This window comes from Alosa sapidissima, chromosome 3, assembly GCF_018492685.1.
Source record: "Alosa sapidissima isolate fAloSap1 chromosome 3, fAloSap1.pri, whole genome shotgun sequence".
Lineage (NCBI taxonomy): Eukaryota > Metazoa > Chordata > Actinopteri > Clupeiformes > Clupeidae > Alosa > Alosa sapidissima.
In genome coordinates this window covers 36,228,015-36,245,783 of record NC_055959.1, presented here as the reverse complement: position 1 = coordinate 36,245,783, position 17,769 = coordinate 36,228,015, and the positions used below count along the sequence as shown (strand labels likewise).

Below are 17,769 nucleotides of genomic sequence, written 5' to 3'. Positions count from 1 at the left end.
CTGTTGCTCACTGTGCCGGGATTAGTGTGTGCTTCACCTCACTGTGTGTTCACTGTGTGCTGAGTGTGTTTCACTAATTCAAGGATTGGGATAAATGCAGAGACCAAATTTCCCTCACGGGATCAAAAGAGTATACTTATACTTATATTTATACATTTTTTGCACTTCTAGTTAGACGCAAACTGCGCGACGACAGTAAAGTTGAATCTAATCTAATCTAATCTAAACCCATGTCATAGACATTCAGGCTATTCACAATACTACTTTATGCTTCAGAAATGAAGTAGTTTTTAAATATTTTTCCAAAAATATCACCAACATACCGGTACTGCAAATCAGTTGGCTGGTAGTTAGATATTTAGTTGGTTAGTTTGACACTAAAATGCCTCTTTCCTCCTCTTTAGTGTGTTTTAGTTTTAGCTTTACATTCTGTTATCCCTCACCAACGCCCTGAGTCTTTTAACTCCTAAAAAAGGGGAATTTCACTTTCACAATCTGATGGTGATTATGGCTGATATACGCATGCTGTATGCTTCAAGAGCCGCTCCGAACCTTTGCATTTATATGCAGATCAGACAGGCAGTTATCAGTTTGAACTAAAGCAGCTCCTAAGAACTGTTAATAGGGACCAATCCTCTTGTATTTGACCTTTAACTGAGCAGAGAGGGCTCTTTGCAAATCCACAGTCAGGAGTTGGAACAAGTTTATGCCAAGGCCAGCCATTCTTCAGTTCCCTCAGCCCCGGTTTCGACATGTGAGAAAGTGGCATTTAGAGTAAGGATAAGAGAGCTGAGTCTATTGCCTCTGGTGCTGTTTGACATTTAACGCGCACGTATGTGTAAAATCCGGTCTTACCTTCCCCAGAACAAAGTACAGGCTTGTCTGTGGCACCCTTCTCGTTTCATCGTGTCATTTTTGCTTTGCTTTTAAAATTGTCCAGAAAAACTTTTAGGTTGCATTTTTGTTCCTTATTCATACACATGCCACTAACCTAATGCCATGTTGTTCTTGTTCTCTGCATTAAGCATGAGCTAGTTTATTTCCTCTTCACTGAACACTGAACATTGTTCAATTCAGATGAAGCAAGGGGAGTCATTGGTAGATGCCTGCCCAAATATGTGTCCTTAGGTTTCCTTTCCATACATTGACGGCACGGTGACAGCTTGAGCATATGTAATGATGACCAACAGGTACAGAGCTGAAGACAGAGTAAAGTTAACCTCTGGTCACCTTACATGTGTAGTCCTCAATTCTAATCCAATACTGTCAGGTCTGTGTGTGTGCGCTCTAAAAAATCATAGTAAAATCAAGGTGTTTGTGTAGTCATGGCTCTCTAAATGAAACAAATTGGCTGCTGGTAATAATCCATCCAATCAGTAACATTGTTTATGTATGCACTGGACGGAAGGAGATATTTGATTGGATATTGAGTTCAAAAACCAACCGTCATTCACCAGGATTAAGAACTACGCCTTGAAGAGAGGCAGTGATGACATCTGCTTACACACTTGGGTTTAGCCTAATTTCTAGAGCTACTTCCTGTGTCCGAGGCACCCACGAGTCCAGGGTGGATTGGCCTGATGTGTTTCTCACAAAGATGTAAATCCACTTCTGTGAGGTATTGTCGCTGCCTTCATTCAATTATTGCTTTCATCATTGATGCTAAGAACACCCCCTACTGGGAGTGCACCCCCTAAAGGAGCCCCCCAAGCAGACATGGTTATAGTGCAGGGATTCATTCATCTCGTCATGGAAGAAGGGGAGGGGAGCATTCATCTCGTCATGGAAGAAGGGGAGGGGAGCATTCATCTCGTCATGTAAGAAGGGGAGGGGGAGCATTCAAAGACTGGAACTCCTTGGGGGTGCTCTATGAAGCGTGATTAGCTGTATGTTAAGCATAAAGCCTGAAATGCATTCAAATTTGACAAACAGAGGCAAAAGTTTCAGCAGTCTTTTTAAACTTATAACTTCAGACTATTTTAAGAATATGAAGTTACATGTGAATGTTGTTGTTGTAAACATGGTCAATTATTGTCTTTAATCCAAGCAACAAGGCGTAGAGCCACGACCTGTTGGCTCTGCTTCCCCAATTAGAACACACCTGGTTACAGGCTCATCACTCCATTTGCCTTGTGTCGTAGTCTACCCCTCTGGAGAACTCTCATCACTCCATTTGCCTTGTGTCGTAGTCAACCCCTCTACTCCATTTGCCTTGTGTCGTAGTCAACCCCTCTGGAGAACTCTCATCACTCCATTTGCCTTGTGTCATAGTCTACCCCTCTGGAGAACTTGGAGATGTGTATAGCCATTACCCCTTTTCTATTTAAAGTCCTTGATTCCAATGTTGTCCAAAATCAGTAGATTGCTTCTTATGCCCCTGTATGTATATGTGCCCCAAAGCGACAACTTTGCAACACTATGCCGGGGATGTCTGGGTGGAGGGGAGCATTTGGAGAGCATGTGTGATTGCTGGAGGGAATATGACAATGAAAAGATAAATGTCAGATAAAATTTGTGAATGTGAATGTCAACTGTAGTTTGAATGTATGTGCATGTGGACCAGATGTGTCTACAGTAGTTACGCTGTGCTCCTCTGAGTGCCCTGAAAGAATTCAATGACAACAATAAGGGGTGAACTACCACAGTAACAGTAAATAATAGATAGAAAATAAAGGTTAATCTTATGCAATATCCTATCCTATCCTCTTCTGTAAACAATAAAGGTTATAATCATAGGCTATATCTTCTCCTCTTCTGTAAACAATAAAGGTTATAATCATAGGCTATATCTTCTCCTCTTCTGTAAATGGGAAACAAGCAAAGTGGTCATACACTATTCCAATTGAAATGAAACATACATTACTCAGAGGCAAGGAATGGTGTGAGCTCACATCCTTTTAGCCCTTTTACCAGAATCACTGTTCCTTTAATCTGTGTTTGTTTACTCTCAGCTCTGAAAAAGTCATGAAAACACAAATGAAAAAGGTGATTAAGTTCAAGCTGAAGATGGGAACAGGAGTCTTGACTAACAGCACGTCCCTCTTCTAAAGGTCACACTGCACGGGGTGACATTTCAAAACAATTATAAGAGATTAGAGCTAACTCTGCCCTTGTGAACGGAAGACAAATAGAAAAGCCACAGGTGTGGCCATTGCATAGCTGTCGTGTCATGTCATATAAACTGGCACAATGATGTATCAAGCCCCCATGTCGTCTTCCAGGCAGCGTTGCAGGAAGGCACTAGGGTTAGGTTAGGGTTAAGCTTAGGGTTAGGTGCCGAAGTCGACGGTCGCAGTGCTGCCTTGAAGTCGACGGTCATCGAGCATATCAAGCTATAAACCGAAGACTCAAACCACCGCTTCATCCACATGTGAACAAATGCTTATTAGGTCTGACAGTCGTTAAACTCATTCACATTATTACTGACTGACTGGCTAACTGAACTGTGTATACATGCATATATTAGGCCTACATTTTCTCTATGGAAATAGAGAAAGGGTTTTACTTGTTGAGGTAAATGTGAATGATTGCTAGTTTTTCTGTATGTTTAGAGGACTATTTTACTAACTATGATATATGCATGCACATGGCCAGGGATTGTTTGTTGGGAGCTGTAACATAATGCCTTTTAAACACACAGGTTTTTTACATGTAGGTCTTTACATACATGTTTAACATAATCCTCAAATCACTGTATGTCAAAATGGTCTTGAGGCTTATGAATATTATTATATTAACATGTAAAGCCAATGTATAATATTATATTAACATGTAGGCCAATATCTGACCGCTTTGTGTTATTCAGCCTGTCTAGATCCTCTCTAAATAAGTGTTTCTCAAAGTGTGGTCCGCAAGCTATCCCTATTGGTCCGCGAGTAGATGTGGTAAAATATAATATACTTGAGTTGTTTGCAATATTGAGCAATACTGAGAAACACTGCTCTAGATGGACCTCAATTTAAAAATAAATAAATAAAATGTATTTTTTTTTATCGTTTATCACGTTTCTCCATACCATCCCTAGAAAATAAATCGATCAAAGAAAGGTGATGTAGTTTTATTTCTGATGTATGATGTTAACTGACTAATTATGAACCATGTGATGTAATTATCCAGCATTAAATTCTGACAAAAAAATCATATTGATTAAGTGGAACTAGACCTTTACCACTGTGATTTAACTTTTCCTCAAAACAATGTATGAGACACATTGGCGTTACATTATGTAGCCCAGTCTAACGCTTTTTAAAAAAAATAAATAAAATCGTATTGCATGGCACGCGTACAAGAATTATTCCACTTGCTGAAAGCAGAGTTTCACTCTATCTGTGGACATTTCTATGTAGGCTACATCCTAAGTGTTTACTGACATTCCTGGTTGAGATGTTTTGTGCAGGTGACTCCAAATGTTTTGAATGCGCGCAAATGCTGGGGAATATGTCAGGTTGCGTGCATATTTAAATGGCAATGGTTTTAATAGATCGTTGAACTTCAAAATATATGTCAGCTGAACCGGCTTTGCAAGAGATTATCTTTGGGTTGGTTTGGTGACACATTTCAACCTAGACCTATCAGGTTTTTTTCTACGCCTTGTGACGACCCAGTCTTGATTGCTGGTGACATCGTGGGCAGGAGCATCACCACTCCGCTATAACTGGTAGTTCCCCGAACCGCTTCAGTTGCTCCGAGCAGCAAAAATCGCTGCGTGCGAGCAGCGGCATGTTTCTTAACCAGCTCTGGCAAAGCGGTCACATTTCTTCACAGGGATGGTGGTCGCGACGTTACAGGTACGCTGCGGGCGGCCCTTTCCATTCCGCTCGTCCTTACATTCCGTCTGCACGCCCCTCAGTTGCTGTGCGTCAGTTCTCTCCGGAGAGCGGAGGAAAAGACTCCATGCAAAATCTGAACGAGCGCCTTGCCTCATACTTGGACAAGGTAAGAACCGGACTGGAGAAAGATGAGACTATTGTGTAAGACTGTCGTAATGATAAAGTGATAATCATAAAGTTGGTAGCGTCAGTCCTTGGTTTGCATTAGGTTATGCTAAAAGTAAAATGTTGACCTTTTAAATGTTAAAAAAGCTGTTTAGTTAACAGAAAAGTTAGAGAACAGTCAGCAGGTTACACTGAGTTTTACCAGACAGACAACCCAAACTAAATGACCCCTTTCAATTCATCTTTGTGTGTGTGTGTGTGTGTGTGTGTGTGTGTGTTCTTAAAAAGGTGTCCGAGTTAGAGGCATCAAACCAGAAACTTGAACATCAGATCCAGGAGTATGTCAACAAGAAGGCGCCTGGGGAGCACCGAGAATTCACAGCGAAGTTTCAAACCATCACTGAGCTTCGCCAGCAGGTAGCCCCTGTCTGTCTCTGGATGACTTCAACCGATTTACTTTACACATGAACATGTTAAGCTGTCAAACTCTCAGCTGTCAAAGTCTAGAAAATCATGAAAATACTGTTAAATGTAACAACATCAGTAACAGGCAGTGTAAGATGTACCAGACAGTGCAGTGTAAAACCAAATGTACCAGGCAGTCATGTGACAATGCAAATATCCCCTACATTTTAACCCTCTGATATGGCATTTCAAAACTTGTAGAACCTGAGATCACTGATGTGGAAGATAACTGATATAGGTCAGTAGCCTAACACCCAACAGCAAATTGCAAGTCACGGCTGGGCACATCACACCCAGATTAAAGCAGCCCATCAGGCAACTTCATGTGTCACAGGAAGAAAACACTACTTAAATCCCCATGACATTTTGTTGGGCATCATTCAAGGCCACACCTCTCCTTTGGAATTTGTTGTTGTTCATTCTTTTGAGCGTTTTACCAAATGCTGACATATCGTTAACTGTTTACTGTTATCCCTCTACTGCATGTTGTTGCCATGTGGCAACAGTTAATATATCTTAGTGTTTCTAATTGGTAGTAACACAAAACCTATATTTTATTATTTAAAAGTGAAGAAGAGGACTTTAATTTTTGTATGAAAAAATAATTGTTTTGTCACGACTAGGATATGTTGTTAGTACTTCACATTTCTATAGAGACGTACCTCTATGACCACCAACACCTGCTACCTTTGGATGGCCAAAATTCAGAATTTAGACATTATTTCTTTGAGAAAAAAATTGAAACACTATCTGGACTATGTAAACATGAACAATTTATCATTAAAACAAATTTATATATAATGAGTATTTTGTAAATTGGCAAAATATAATTGTTGCCATATGGCAACAGCATGCAGTTATGGAACCTTTTTATGCCCATTCAACTGAATGACATCATAGGATTACAATATTACTGAATGACATCATAGGAATACAATATTACAACTTTTGACAATATTTTAAAGCAAAAAAAAAACATTATTTACACTTTATTTGTAATTCCAGACATATTGGAGTATTATATTGTAAATGTTTACCAATTTGCAACTTATCCGTGGAACAAGGTCCAGATATTATAGTGACTGGAGCGATAAGATGTATTTTGTGTTATTGTTCACTACACAGTCAACTACATGCTTTTTTCATCATTTCTGTTTGGGATTTTGGTAAAGATAATAGCCAATGAAGTGTCAGGATTAGCTACAATGCAGCAGGAGAATAACATTGATAAGTATAGTGGATAGCGGCTGCAGTCACCCACTCTAGCTCTATGGCTACAGTTTTAGTACTTCACAGGCCCAAATTCAAGGGCAAAAGGGGTGATCCTTCTCTCATATACATGGTATAAGAAGTGGGCTGGCTTGCTATGGAGCCATCCAATGCATGCCCAGTGTGTGCCTGTAGTATAAAAACCACACCTAGGACCCCTAGGTTAGGTTGATCCTTGTGTGTGGGACCCCAGATATGGATGAAGCATGAGTTTACAGGGCAGGAGAAGTGTGTCAGGGGGATAATGTGAAGGATAGCTGTGTCTCTCTGTGTGTGCGGCATGGATTTGCATGCTTTCTGAAGGGGAGGGCTCTGTGACGGTGCAGTCTCAGTGCAGTTGAACATGTCCTCTGACTGCGATAGAACCCTATGAATATGGGAAATGAAAGTCATCATAATGAAACATAGTCATCTAAATGATGACTTTATTTCATATAAACTTTGGTTTTGATCAAAACAATTATTTTATGTCCTTACAGGAAGGTTATTTATCTTCATTACCATGATATTATCACTTTATTGCCCAAAATACAGATGAATTTGTATTATGTTAGGTATAAAACTAGATGTATCAGAGCATAACTAAGTCAACCTTAATTTAGTTCATATTTGAAAAGACTTGCAATTAAATAAAAATACGTTTTTAAAGAAAAAAATGGATTTTACAGCATTTTCCACCGTTGCACATTGTTGCCATATGGCAACAATTTACCAACTACCCCCCCCCCCCCCCTTTAATTTTTTTATTTAAATCATTTTAAGTAAGAAAAATGCATCATTTTTTTAAGTGTATGTGATGTGATACATTATAATGTAATGTAAGTTATTTTGGATAAAAGCACCTGCTATGTATGTTTACCTTGATTCAATCCGATAAGTGCAGGGTAATGGACAGTCAGATTGGAATGACTTATCGAAAAAAACAAAAACTGTTTACAAAAACTTGACTGGTTTATGCATTTGCAATATAACGTGGTTTCATATATTGGACGGCCCTGACTTTTCCTTTTCTACATAGTAACCATTATATTACTACTTTTAAATGGTAAGTGTCTGCTATTAATTGTTGCTGTTGCTGTGGGTGGTATGGTTGGCTTTGTCATCATTTGTGAAATTAAACCATGTGATTACTCTCCCTCTCTCTCTTTCTCTGTCTCTCTCTCTCCTGGTACAGATCACTGACTACTTCTGTGCAATTACGAAGTTAAATCTGCAGATTCAACATGCCCAGTTTGAAACTCAAGACTATCAAATCAAGTTAGTGCACTCATACACTCTAGTGCACAAACACGCAGACAAAGGATTTTCTATTTCACAAACTTCATTCAAAATCATGTATAAACAGAGTAACATACAGACGTAGACACTCACCCATCCCTCTACGTGTCCTCTGCAGGACTGATGAGGAGGCGAAGATGTGCCTGTCCTCTGAGATGGAGGTCCACCTGCTGCAGGCGCTCCAGAGAGATGGAGAGGCCCAGAATGCCGAGCTGGAGTTTGAGCTCAGTCAGAAAGAAGAGGAGCTGGCCTACCTGAGTACAGAGCACCAGGATGTGAGATTTCCCATTCTCCGTAGCTCTCTCTCTCTTTCTCTCTATCTTTCTCTATCGGACTCTCTCTCTGTCTTTCTTTCTCTCTCTCTCTCTCTCTGACTTTCTCTCTCTTTCTGCCGGATCAGAGCCTAACTTGGGCCTTTTAATGGACCACACCCAAGGAACCTGTGATTTCATTCTTTGTTCCACACTAGAATACAACATCTGTCCCCTCCATGGGGCCAACTAGAGACATGAAGCTGGGAAAGCTGGCATGTGATATTGTTTGCAATAGCTTATGTTATGCACTCTATACACAACTCCATTTTGGATTCGCTTATAGTGGCATATCAACTTCCTGTTTACAATAATACATTGGCAGATATGGCATTTTTATATAGTCATTGTCTTCAAGACCATGTCTCACGGTAATGTAGACAGACTTTGTGAAAATATTGTGTGCCACTCCCTCCAGCATGGGAAAAGGCTTTCAAATGTTCTTAACCTTAACCAAGCAACTGATTAGATAACTTTAGCTATTTTGTTCAACTAGCAATAGCCTACTATATTAAAACTGACAGGCCAGTTTTCTGTCATAGCCTACTGTGTACAGCATAACAGGAAGTTGATTGGCCAGTATAAGCAAATCCAAAATGGAGTTGTGCATAGAGCCTATTGTTTGTGCTATGTGCTAGCTAGTGTAGTGTATCAGAGCACATGCACATACCCTTTAAGACTGTACTGTAACAACCCACATGTTCATCATATTTATTTTCCTTGTTATAGTCTTATTACCCTACGCGTATTTCCTCTTCACAGAGACTTCTTGAGGTCCGCTCACTGGAATCTGGTTCTGTGAATGTGGAACTAGCCACCAAAGAGTCTGCGGATCTGATTCAGGAGCTTCATCACATCAGAGAGCAGTGTATGGCTGTGGTCCAGAAAAACCAACGGGAGGTCGAGAAATGGTTTGATAAGAAGGTGGGTCGGGGCTAAAACAAATCAACACTAAAGGGTATTTTTGAAATGTTGCATGATTTGGAATGTGAATGATTCACAAGCCTGCATGTAAAGGTTTTAGTAGGGGGAAGTATTAGAGATGAATTACAAACGTGATTAATGATTAATTAAACTTTCCTGTGTTTGTCATAATTTTAAGTCTTTATTTGAAACAAAAACAAATCTGAAGAATATTCAGGTCCAATTTAAGCACTGTTATTAAGGACATAGTAAAGGTTAAGTAAGTGGAAGCTAATGAATACATTGCTGTGTATTGTGCAAATCTTTAATTGATGACTAGAGATGTGCCTGCAACTAGCTCCCATGGGGTTTTGCCCTTTTGGTATATGCTCCCCTCCCATGCCTTAGGCTTTGGGTTTGAGTCAAGTGTGTGATTACAGTATGCCTCAATGCGTGTTTCACAAGATGCATGTATGCAGAGTGTAATTTATTTGAATTGAATTGTCTTTGAAGATGAGTGAGCTTCAGGCCCAAGAGACACACAACTCGACAGAGACTGAATCCAGCACAACGTGTCTGTGCGAGCTCAAGCAAACTTTCCAGAATCTATCCATTGAGCTGCAACAACTGCACTCTCAGGTAAAATGTCATAAATCACTTCTCCAGGGACCCATGTTGTATAACTGTCCTTTACAGCAAAGTTGGGTGTCTGACCTCGAGGACATTTCAGAAACTATGCAACGCAACTATGAACTCAAAAAACGTCTGCTTTACACAGGTTAAACCTGATATGTTGGTGTTGAAATGCATTGTTGTCTTGACTTTGGGGCAGTCATGGCCTACTGGTTAGGGCTTCGGGCTTGGAACCGAAGGGTTGCCAGTTCGATCCCCGATCAGTGGGAACGGCTGAAATGCCCTTGAGCAAGGCACCTAACCCCTCATTGCTCCCCGAGCGCCGCTGTAGCAAGGCAGCTCACTGCTTTGGGTTAATGTGTGCTTCAACTCACTGTGCTCACTGTGTGCTCTCTTTGTTCACTAATTCACGGATGGGATAAATCTAGAGACCAAATTCCTTGTATACGCAAGTATACTTGGTCTACAAACCTGACTTACATTTACTTTGGTCTGGTTACCATCAGGAGTAGTCTAACAATGTTGCTTGCCATCATGATTGTGATTGAGGCTTCTCCTGTAAATGTATTTGGGTACAAGGGCATATCATTCACCATTCATGTTCGTACTTTCGTTCGCCTTTTTTCATTTTCACAAAGTTGCAAAAAGCTGTTTTCTTTTCTGTTGCCTTTTTTTGACTGGTTACAGTAACAGTCGTAAGTGGGGGAGTGTGCCCTGAGTCTTAGGATCATAATTCCTAATCTTCAGCTGCATCTCCCATTTCTCTTCTGATTACACCCCCCAACAGATGTCGTTCCTAGAGCAAAACAAGATGGAGATGACAACCAGGTATAGCCAGTGCCTCCTTCAGTATCAGATGAGGGTGAACAGCCTGGAAGATGAGCTTCGAAGGCTTCGCTCAGACATCAACCAGCAGGGGACATTATATCAGCAGCTACTTGACATCAAGACTCACCTGGAACTAGAGATTGCACAATATAGGAAGATCCTGGATGGAGAGGGCATCAGGTAAGGACACAGATATGGTGCCAATTGTTTTTTTACATGGTCAATGTTTAAATTTACTTTTTACATAGAAGAAAAAAGTGTTGAAACTTATTTTATCTTTCTCTTCCATTAGTGAGTGTGTTTCCGGCTCAAACATCAGTGCGGTCACCTCCAAGCACACCTCCAGCATCGACACCGGTTTTAAAGCCAGTACCACAACCTACAGTGCTGTAACAAATGGCTCACTTGACCACAAACAGACGTCTAGTTCAGCGGTCTCCTCCTCCAGTGCCGAAGGACGCACAGAAAAAACGAGAAGAGAGATCATTCAAAGCCGCTTCCTGGGTGAAGGGTCAACTAGCACTTTGGTGGTGCAAGAACAGATAATTATTTCAAAACAGAACAAACCAGTTGCCAGTGAGAGGGAACAACCAACATTTACAAAGAGTGCCTCTAGTGTCCAAAGATCTACCATTAGTAACCTTCATAACACAGCAAAAACCACATCTCAGATCAGTCATGTTGACAGTCAGGCTAGCGCAGAATCTCAGGTTCCTAAAAGCTTGTCAGACCAAATTGGTTATGCAAAAGATGCCACTATCAGCATTCATACCACTAAGACAGTAGAGATTAAGAATACTGCTAATCCAGCTGATTCTAGGCCTGAAGAGAGATCAGTTGAAGTTAAGTCAGTATCAGAGTCACAAACAAACCTGGCTAATGCTGAAACGCAGGTTATTAAAGCAGGAAAGAACACAGCTGAAAAACGAACAAAGACTAGCATTTTTGAAAAGGTCATGGCGTGGAATGCTCCCCAAGATCTGGCAGATATGAACATTGAAGAAAGTGACATTGAGGTATTAGCCCCAGAAAGCACTGTTGAGGTAAAGACCACTAAAAATGCAGTTGTTTCTAGTGCTATGGGAAGTCTACTGAATACTGGTACTGCTACCGGTGTTGTTGAGTCTAACATTGTCCAAGGTCATATTGAGATATCAGCTCCTGAAAGCATTGTTGAGGTTGCGACTACTAGAACAGTAGTTGGTACAAGTGCTATGGAAAGTCTACTGAATGCTGGTATTGCTACTAGTGCTGTTCTGTCTAACATTGATCAAGGTCAAGTTGAGACATCAGCTCCTGACAGCTGTGTTGAACTTAAGACTACTAGAACTGTAGTTGGTACAAGTGCTATGGAAAGTCTACTGGATACTGGCATTGCTACGAGTGCTATTGAGTCTAACATTGTCCAAGGTCAAGTTGAGATATCAGCTCCTGAAAGCATTGTTGAGGTTGCGACTACTAGAACAGTAGTTGGTACAAGTGCTATGGAAAGTCTACTGAATGCTGGCATTGCTACTAGTGCTGTTCTGTCTAACATTGTCCAAGGTCAAGTTGAGACATCAGCTCCTGAAATTACTGTTGAAGTTAAGACTTCTCGAAGTGTAGTTGGTACAAGTGCTATGGAAAGTCTACTGAATACTGGCATTGCTACAAGTGCTATTGAGTCTAACATTGTCCAAGGTCAAGTTGAGACATCAGCTCCTGAAAGTACTGTTGAAGTTAAGACTTCTCGAAGTGTAGTTGGTACAAGTGCTATGGAAAGTCTACTAAATGCTGGCATAGCTACTAGTGCTGTTCTGTCTAACATTGTCCAAGATCAAGTTGAGACATCAGCTCCTGAAAGTACTGTTGAAGTTAAGACTTCTCGAAGTGTAGTTGGTACAAGTGCTATGGAAAGTCTACTGAATGCTGGCATTGCTTCTAGTGCTGTTCTGTCTAACATTGATCAAGGTCAAGTTGAGATATCAGCTCCTGAAAGCACTGTTGAGGTTAAGACCTCTCGAAGTGTAGTTGGTACAAGTGCTATGGAAAGTCTACTGAATGCTGGCATTGCTACTAGTGCTGTTCTGTCTAACATTGATCAAGCAAAAACCACATCTCACAGTCAGGCTAGCGCAGAATCTCAGGTTCCTAAAAGCTTGTCAGACCAAATAGGTCATGCAAAAGATGCCACTATCAGCATTCATACCACTAAGACAGTAGAGATTAAGAATACTACTAATGCAGCTGATTCTTGGCCTGAAGAGAGATCAATTGAAGTTAAGTCAGTATCAGAGACACAAACAAACCTGGCTAATGCTGAAACGCAGGTTATTAAAGCAGGAAAGAACACAGCTGAAAAACTAACAAAGACTAGCATTTTTGAAAAGGTCATGGCGTGGAATGCTCCCCAAGATCTGGCAGATATGAACATTGCAGAAAGTGACATTGAGGTATTAGCCCCAGAAAGCACTGTTGAGGTAAAGACCACTAAAAATGCAGTTGTTTCTAGTGCTATGGGAAGTCTACTGAATACTAATACTGCTACCAGTGTTGTTGAGTCTAACATTGTCCAAGGTCATATTGAGATATCAGCTCCTGAAAGCATTGTTGAGGTTGCGACTACTAGAACAGTAGTTGGTACAAGTGCTATGGAAAGTCTACTGAATGCTGGCATTGCTACTAGTGCTGTTCTGTCTAACATTGTCCAAGGTCAAGTTGAGACATCAGCTCCTGAAAGTACTGTTGAAGTTAAGACTTCTCGAAGTGTAGTTGGTACAAGTGCTATGGAAAGTCTACTGAATACTGGCATTGCTACAAGTGCTATTGAGTCTAACATTGTCCAAGGTCAAGTTGAGATATCAGCTCCTGACAGCAGTGTTGAACTTAAGACTACTAGAACTGTAGTTGGTACAAGTGCTATGGAAAGTCTACTGAATGCTGGCATAGCTACTAGTGCTGTTCTGTCTAACATTGTCCAAGGTCAAGCTGAGACATCAGCTCCTGAAAGTACTGTTGAAGTTAAGACTTCTCGAAGTGTAGTTGGTACAAGTGCTATGGAAAGTCTACTGAATACTGGCATTGCTACAAGTGCTATTGAGTCTAACATTGTCCAAGGTCAAGTTGAGATATCAGCTCCTGACAGCAGTGTTGAACTTAAGACTACTAGAACTGTAGTTGGTACAAGTGCTATGGAAAGTCTACTGAATGCTGGCATTGCTACTAGTGCTGTTCTGTCTAACATTGATCAAGGTCAAGTTGAGATATCAGCTCCTGAAAGCACTGTTGAGGTTAAGATCTCTCGAAGTGTAGTTGGTACAAGTGCTATGAAAAGTCTACTGAATGCTGGCATTGCTACTAGTGCTGTTGAGTCTGACATTGATCAAGGTCAAGTGGAGATATCATCTCCTGACAGCAGTGTTGAACTTAAGACTACTAGAACTGTAGTTGGTACAAGTGCTATGGAAGGTTTACTGAATTCTGGCATTGCTACTAGTGCTGTTCTGTCTAACATTGATCAAGGTCAAGTTGAGATATCAGCTCCTGAAAGTACTGTTGAAGTTAAGACTTCTCGAAGTGTAGTTGGTACAAGTGCTATGGAAAGTCTACTGAATGCTGGCATTGCTACTAGTGCTGTTCTGTCTAACATTGTCCAAGGTCAAGTTGAGACATCGACTCCTGAAAGTACTGTTGAAGTTAAGACTTCTCGAAGTGTAGTTGGTACAAGTGCAATGGAAAGTCTACTGAATACTGGCATTGCTACAAGTGCTATTGAGTCTAAAATTGTCCAAGGTCAAGTTGAGATATCAGCTCCTGACAGCAGTGTTGAACTTAAGACTACTAGAACTGTAGTTGGTACAAGTGCTATGGAAAGTCTACTGAATGCTGGCATTGCTACTAGTGCTGTTCTGTCTAACATTGATCAAGGTCAAGTTGAGACATCAGCTCCTGACAGCAGTGTTGAGGTTAACACCTCAAGAATTACAGTTGGTACAAGTGAAAGTCTTCTGAATACTGGTAGCATGTCTGGAACTGTTGAGACTGACGTTGTTCAGTGTATGGCTCAGACACCATCTCTGCAAACCACTGTTGAGACCACCAATACTGAAAGTACTGAAACCACTGAGAGTGTCCCGAAGGCTGTAGGCGAAATAAGGGCTTTTGAGACTAGCACCAGTTCCAGTACCAGTAGTCTATTGACTACTCCTCAGGTTGTCGTTGAGACAAACACTGTTCAAGGCGTCAAGGAGACACAAGTTCCTCAAAATGTAGATACTGAAAATATCATTGAAACCCGTGTTCTCGAGAGTATAGCTGAGGTGAGCATCCCTGATCCTGCTGTTCAGTTGAATACTTCTCAGAGTGGCAGTGTTAAAGACATAGCTACTGGGAAACGTGCAGTGAATAGGCAGAATATCAACAACAGAGACAATCAGTTGTCCAACGGAACCCAGAACAGGTATGAGCTCATGTACAAAGGGTCAGGGGCGAGTACAACAAGACAAGACTCTCAAACAGCCAGCGTCCTTCAATCGAGAAATCCATATCTCAATCAGTCAGCTTCCACAGGACATACTGATTTTCCCATTGTTGGTGGAGGTACTGAGGGCTTAACCTTGGATGCTGTTGCTCGCAATAGTGGTAGAAGCAGTCAAGTCATTGTTGGCAGTTCCCATCGCGAAGCCAGGATTAGTCAGGCACGAACCCACACAGAGGGAAGAGTCGAGGTCACAAACACCAGTCCAGGTAGTGAGCAGAGAATGACTCGCCAGAGAAACATTAGTCCTAACAGAAATGTGCACAGCAGTCCAGGGTCTCAGCGGACGAGGTTGAATAGCACTGGCAGTGTGGGATCGGACTCTGGAATAGGCTATGGTACAGGGATGGGCGGCTTCTCCAGTCCCACCAAGCCCGGAGTGGTCAGCAGCGCAGGCACTGGCGTCTGGATCATGAGCTCAGAGAATGATAGTCCGTACACCATCAGCACCAGAAGCAGAGGCAGTGGGGATAAGATCACCACCTATGGGAGCGGGGTGAGCTCGGGCAGAATCAGCACCACAGGAAGTGGAAATAGAATCAGCAGCACAGGAAGTGGTGGGAGGATCAGCAACTCAGGAAGTGGGAATAGAATCAGCTACGCAGGAAGTGGAAACCGAATTAGCAGTGCAGGAAGTGGAAATAAAATCAGCTATGCAGGAAGTGGAGGGAGGCTCAGTAGCTCAGGAAGTGGAGGGAGGATAAGCAGCGCAGGAAGTGGAAATAGAATCAGCAGTGCAGGAAGTGGAAATAGAATCAGCAGCGCTGTAAGTGGAAATAGAATCAGCAGTGCAGGAAGTGGTGGCAGGATCAGCAGTGCTGGCACTGGAAACAGCAGGATCAGCATGGGCACTGCCATGGGCAGCTCTGCCAACAGGACGGTCATCCGTAGCACCGGCAGTTCTGGCGGAGGGAGCAACCGAGACCGAATCAGTGTCTGCAAGATAGCCGCCCTCTCCAAAGCAGCTGCAGTGAAGGAGAAATCAATGGAGAGCCAGGGTAAGTTACAGGAGGCAAACCAAAGTCTGGAAATCGATAAAAGAGTAAGATGAAAAATGTATCACATTCACAATGTGGAAATCTGATCAAGAGCTAGATCCAGAAACAGATTACACATACAATTCACCTTCTAGAAAACATGAAATTCACCCTCTAGTTACAGTCAACAGTAGTACTTTAAAATGACATTTAACTAAGCTACAGTACATGTATCAGGAAGAACACATTAGTAAGGAGCTTCACCGGTTATGATTTTCATTTTGTGTTTATTATTCCTCATTCAACCCCTAGGCCTGCTGCAGATGAAGTCGGGGACCCAAGGAGCAGTTGATCCAGATGAGGAGTTGAACATACCAGCTGTTCCATAAGACTTGGGAGGCCGCTTTACTCTGTTAATTATTATATCCACATATGACTACTCATTATAACAAAATGTGAATGTGACTTCATGGATATTGGATTGTACTTGTCAGTGTAGTTTTATTTTTCTAGAACACATATCTTTTGTGAAGACTGTCAAACAAATGCTTTATTTCATGTTTTTTATATAAAGTAAAAAAAAAATCTTTCATCACGGAAGCACCCAGCAAAGTCTAGTTTGCATAAAGCACTGCTGTGTTCCTAATTCCCCTTATATATTTGATATAGATAAGAGAGTCTTATTATGTTTTGTTTTCTATACATCCATTGTGTTAAAACGTAAACCTTAACTTGACTAAAGGTCATTGGATAAGACAAGTAATGTACAGTTGGTTAGCCAAAAAAAGTAATTTATGATATTTTTTCAAGGGCATTTCAGGGTCACGATTAGTCACTTTGGTTAAAAATGTGTCAGCCAAATGTAATGTAATTACTGTTTTTGTTGCATGGCTGAAATATAAAAGTCCTGTACTGTAAGTGTGGCATTGTTTTAAAATAAAGTCTGAACATTAATTAACAGTCTTTCATGTCTCAACAAGAACCTTATACTGCAAGACATGTAACTGGATACATAATTATGGTATAGTGCCTATTTAGAAAATCCTCCTTTACATCCTTGACAAAACTATTCTTTGGCCATATACTGATCAATTGGTTTGTTTCTGACCAATGTGTATTAAGAGTGTTAGTAGAGGGTGGAAACTGTCTTGTGCAGTAGCTGCACAAGACAGTTTCCACCCTCTACTAACTGTATTCAGTCTTTTGTTTTGGTTGTCAACGACAAGCAACATCAGGTCAAGGGAACACTTGTTGAGTATATCGCACCACTTATTGCAGAACTCCGGGTCATCGCGGCCCAAGGTGGGTTCCTTCATTATCCGTAATCCTCTCGGTATTCGTTTGTTGCGCCAGTATTGGGAGAGTACGCTGCCATGGAGTAGTGCTCTTGTTTCTTTCTTACGAAGATTTTCCAGTGTGTTGTATTGTGATTCCCAGGTGTCGTTAGGCAATTCCATCGCAGTCAGGGGGAAGAGGACTTGCGTAGAGTCTTCTTCTGTGTAGGCAAAGGTACTAGCCCTCACATAAGGTACTAGCCCTCACATAAGGTACTAGCCCTCACATTAGTAAGGCGTTCCACTTCTTCATATGCCATGTTGGAGGAGGAGCTCTGCTCAGTTCAGTCTCAGATAAAGTATATGGTAGGAGCAGGCTTC

At 41.4% G+C, this 17,769-nt stretch overlaps 1 protein-coding gene across 1 annotated transcript; it reads left to right on the top strand.

The window, feature by feature from the left end:
* The first annotated feature begins 4,647 nt into the window (after nucleotides 1–4,647).
* LOC121704649 (mucin-19-like) lies at nucleotides 4,648–17,045 on the top strand. The gene is made up of 10 exons (XM_042085043.1): nucleotides 4,648–4,935; nucleotides 5,223–5,351; nucleotides 7,843–7,925; nucleotides 8,065–8,221; nucleotides 9,020–9,181; nucleotides 9,674–9,799; nucleotides 10,581–10,801; nucleotides 10,914–11,359; nucleotides 12,776–16,135; nucleotides 16,427–17,045. The coding sequence occupies exons 1-10, from the start codon at nucleotides 4,720–4,722 to the stop codon at nucleotides 16,501–16,503; spliced, it is 4,977 nt and encodes a 1,658-aa protein (XP_041940977.1). The 5' UTR covers nucleotides 4,648–4,719; the 3' UTR covers nucleotides 16,504–17,045.
* The last annotated feature ends 724 nt before the right edge of the window (nucleotides 17,046–17,769 follow it).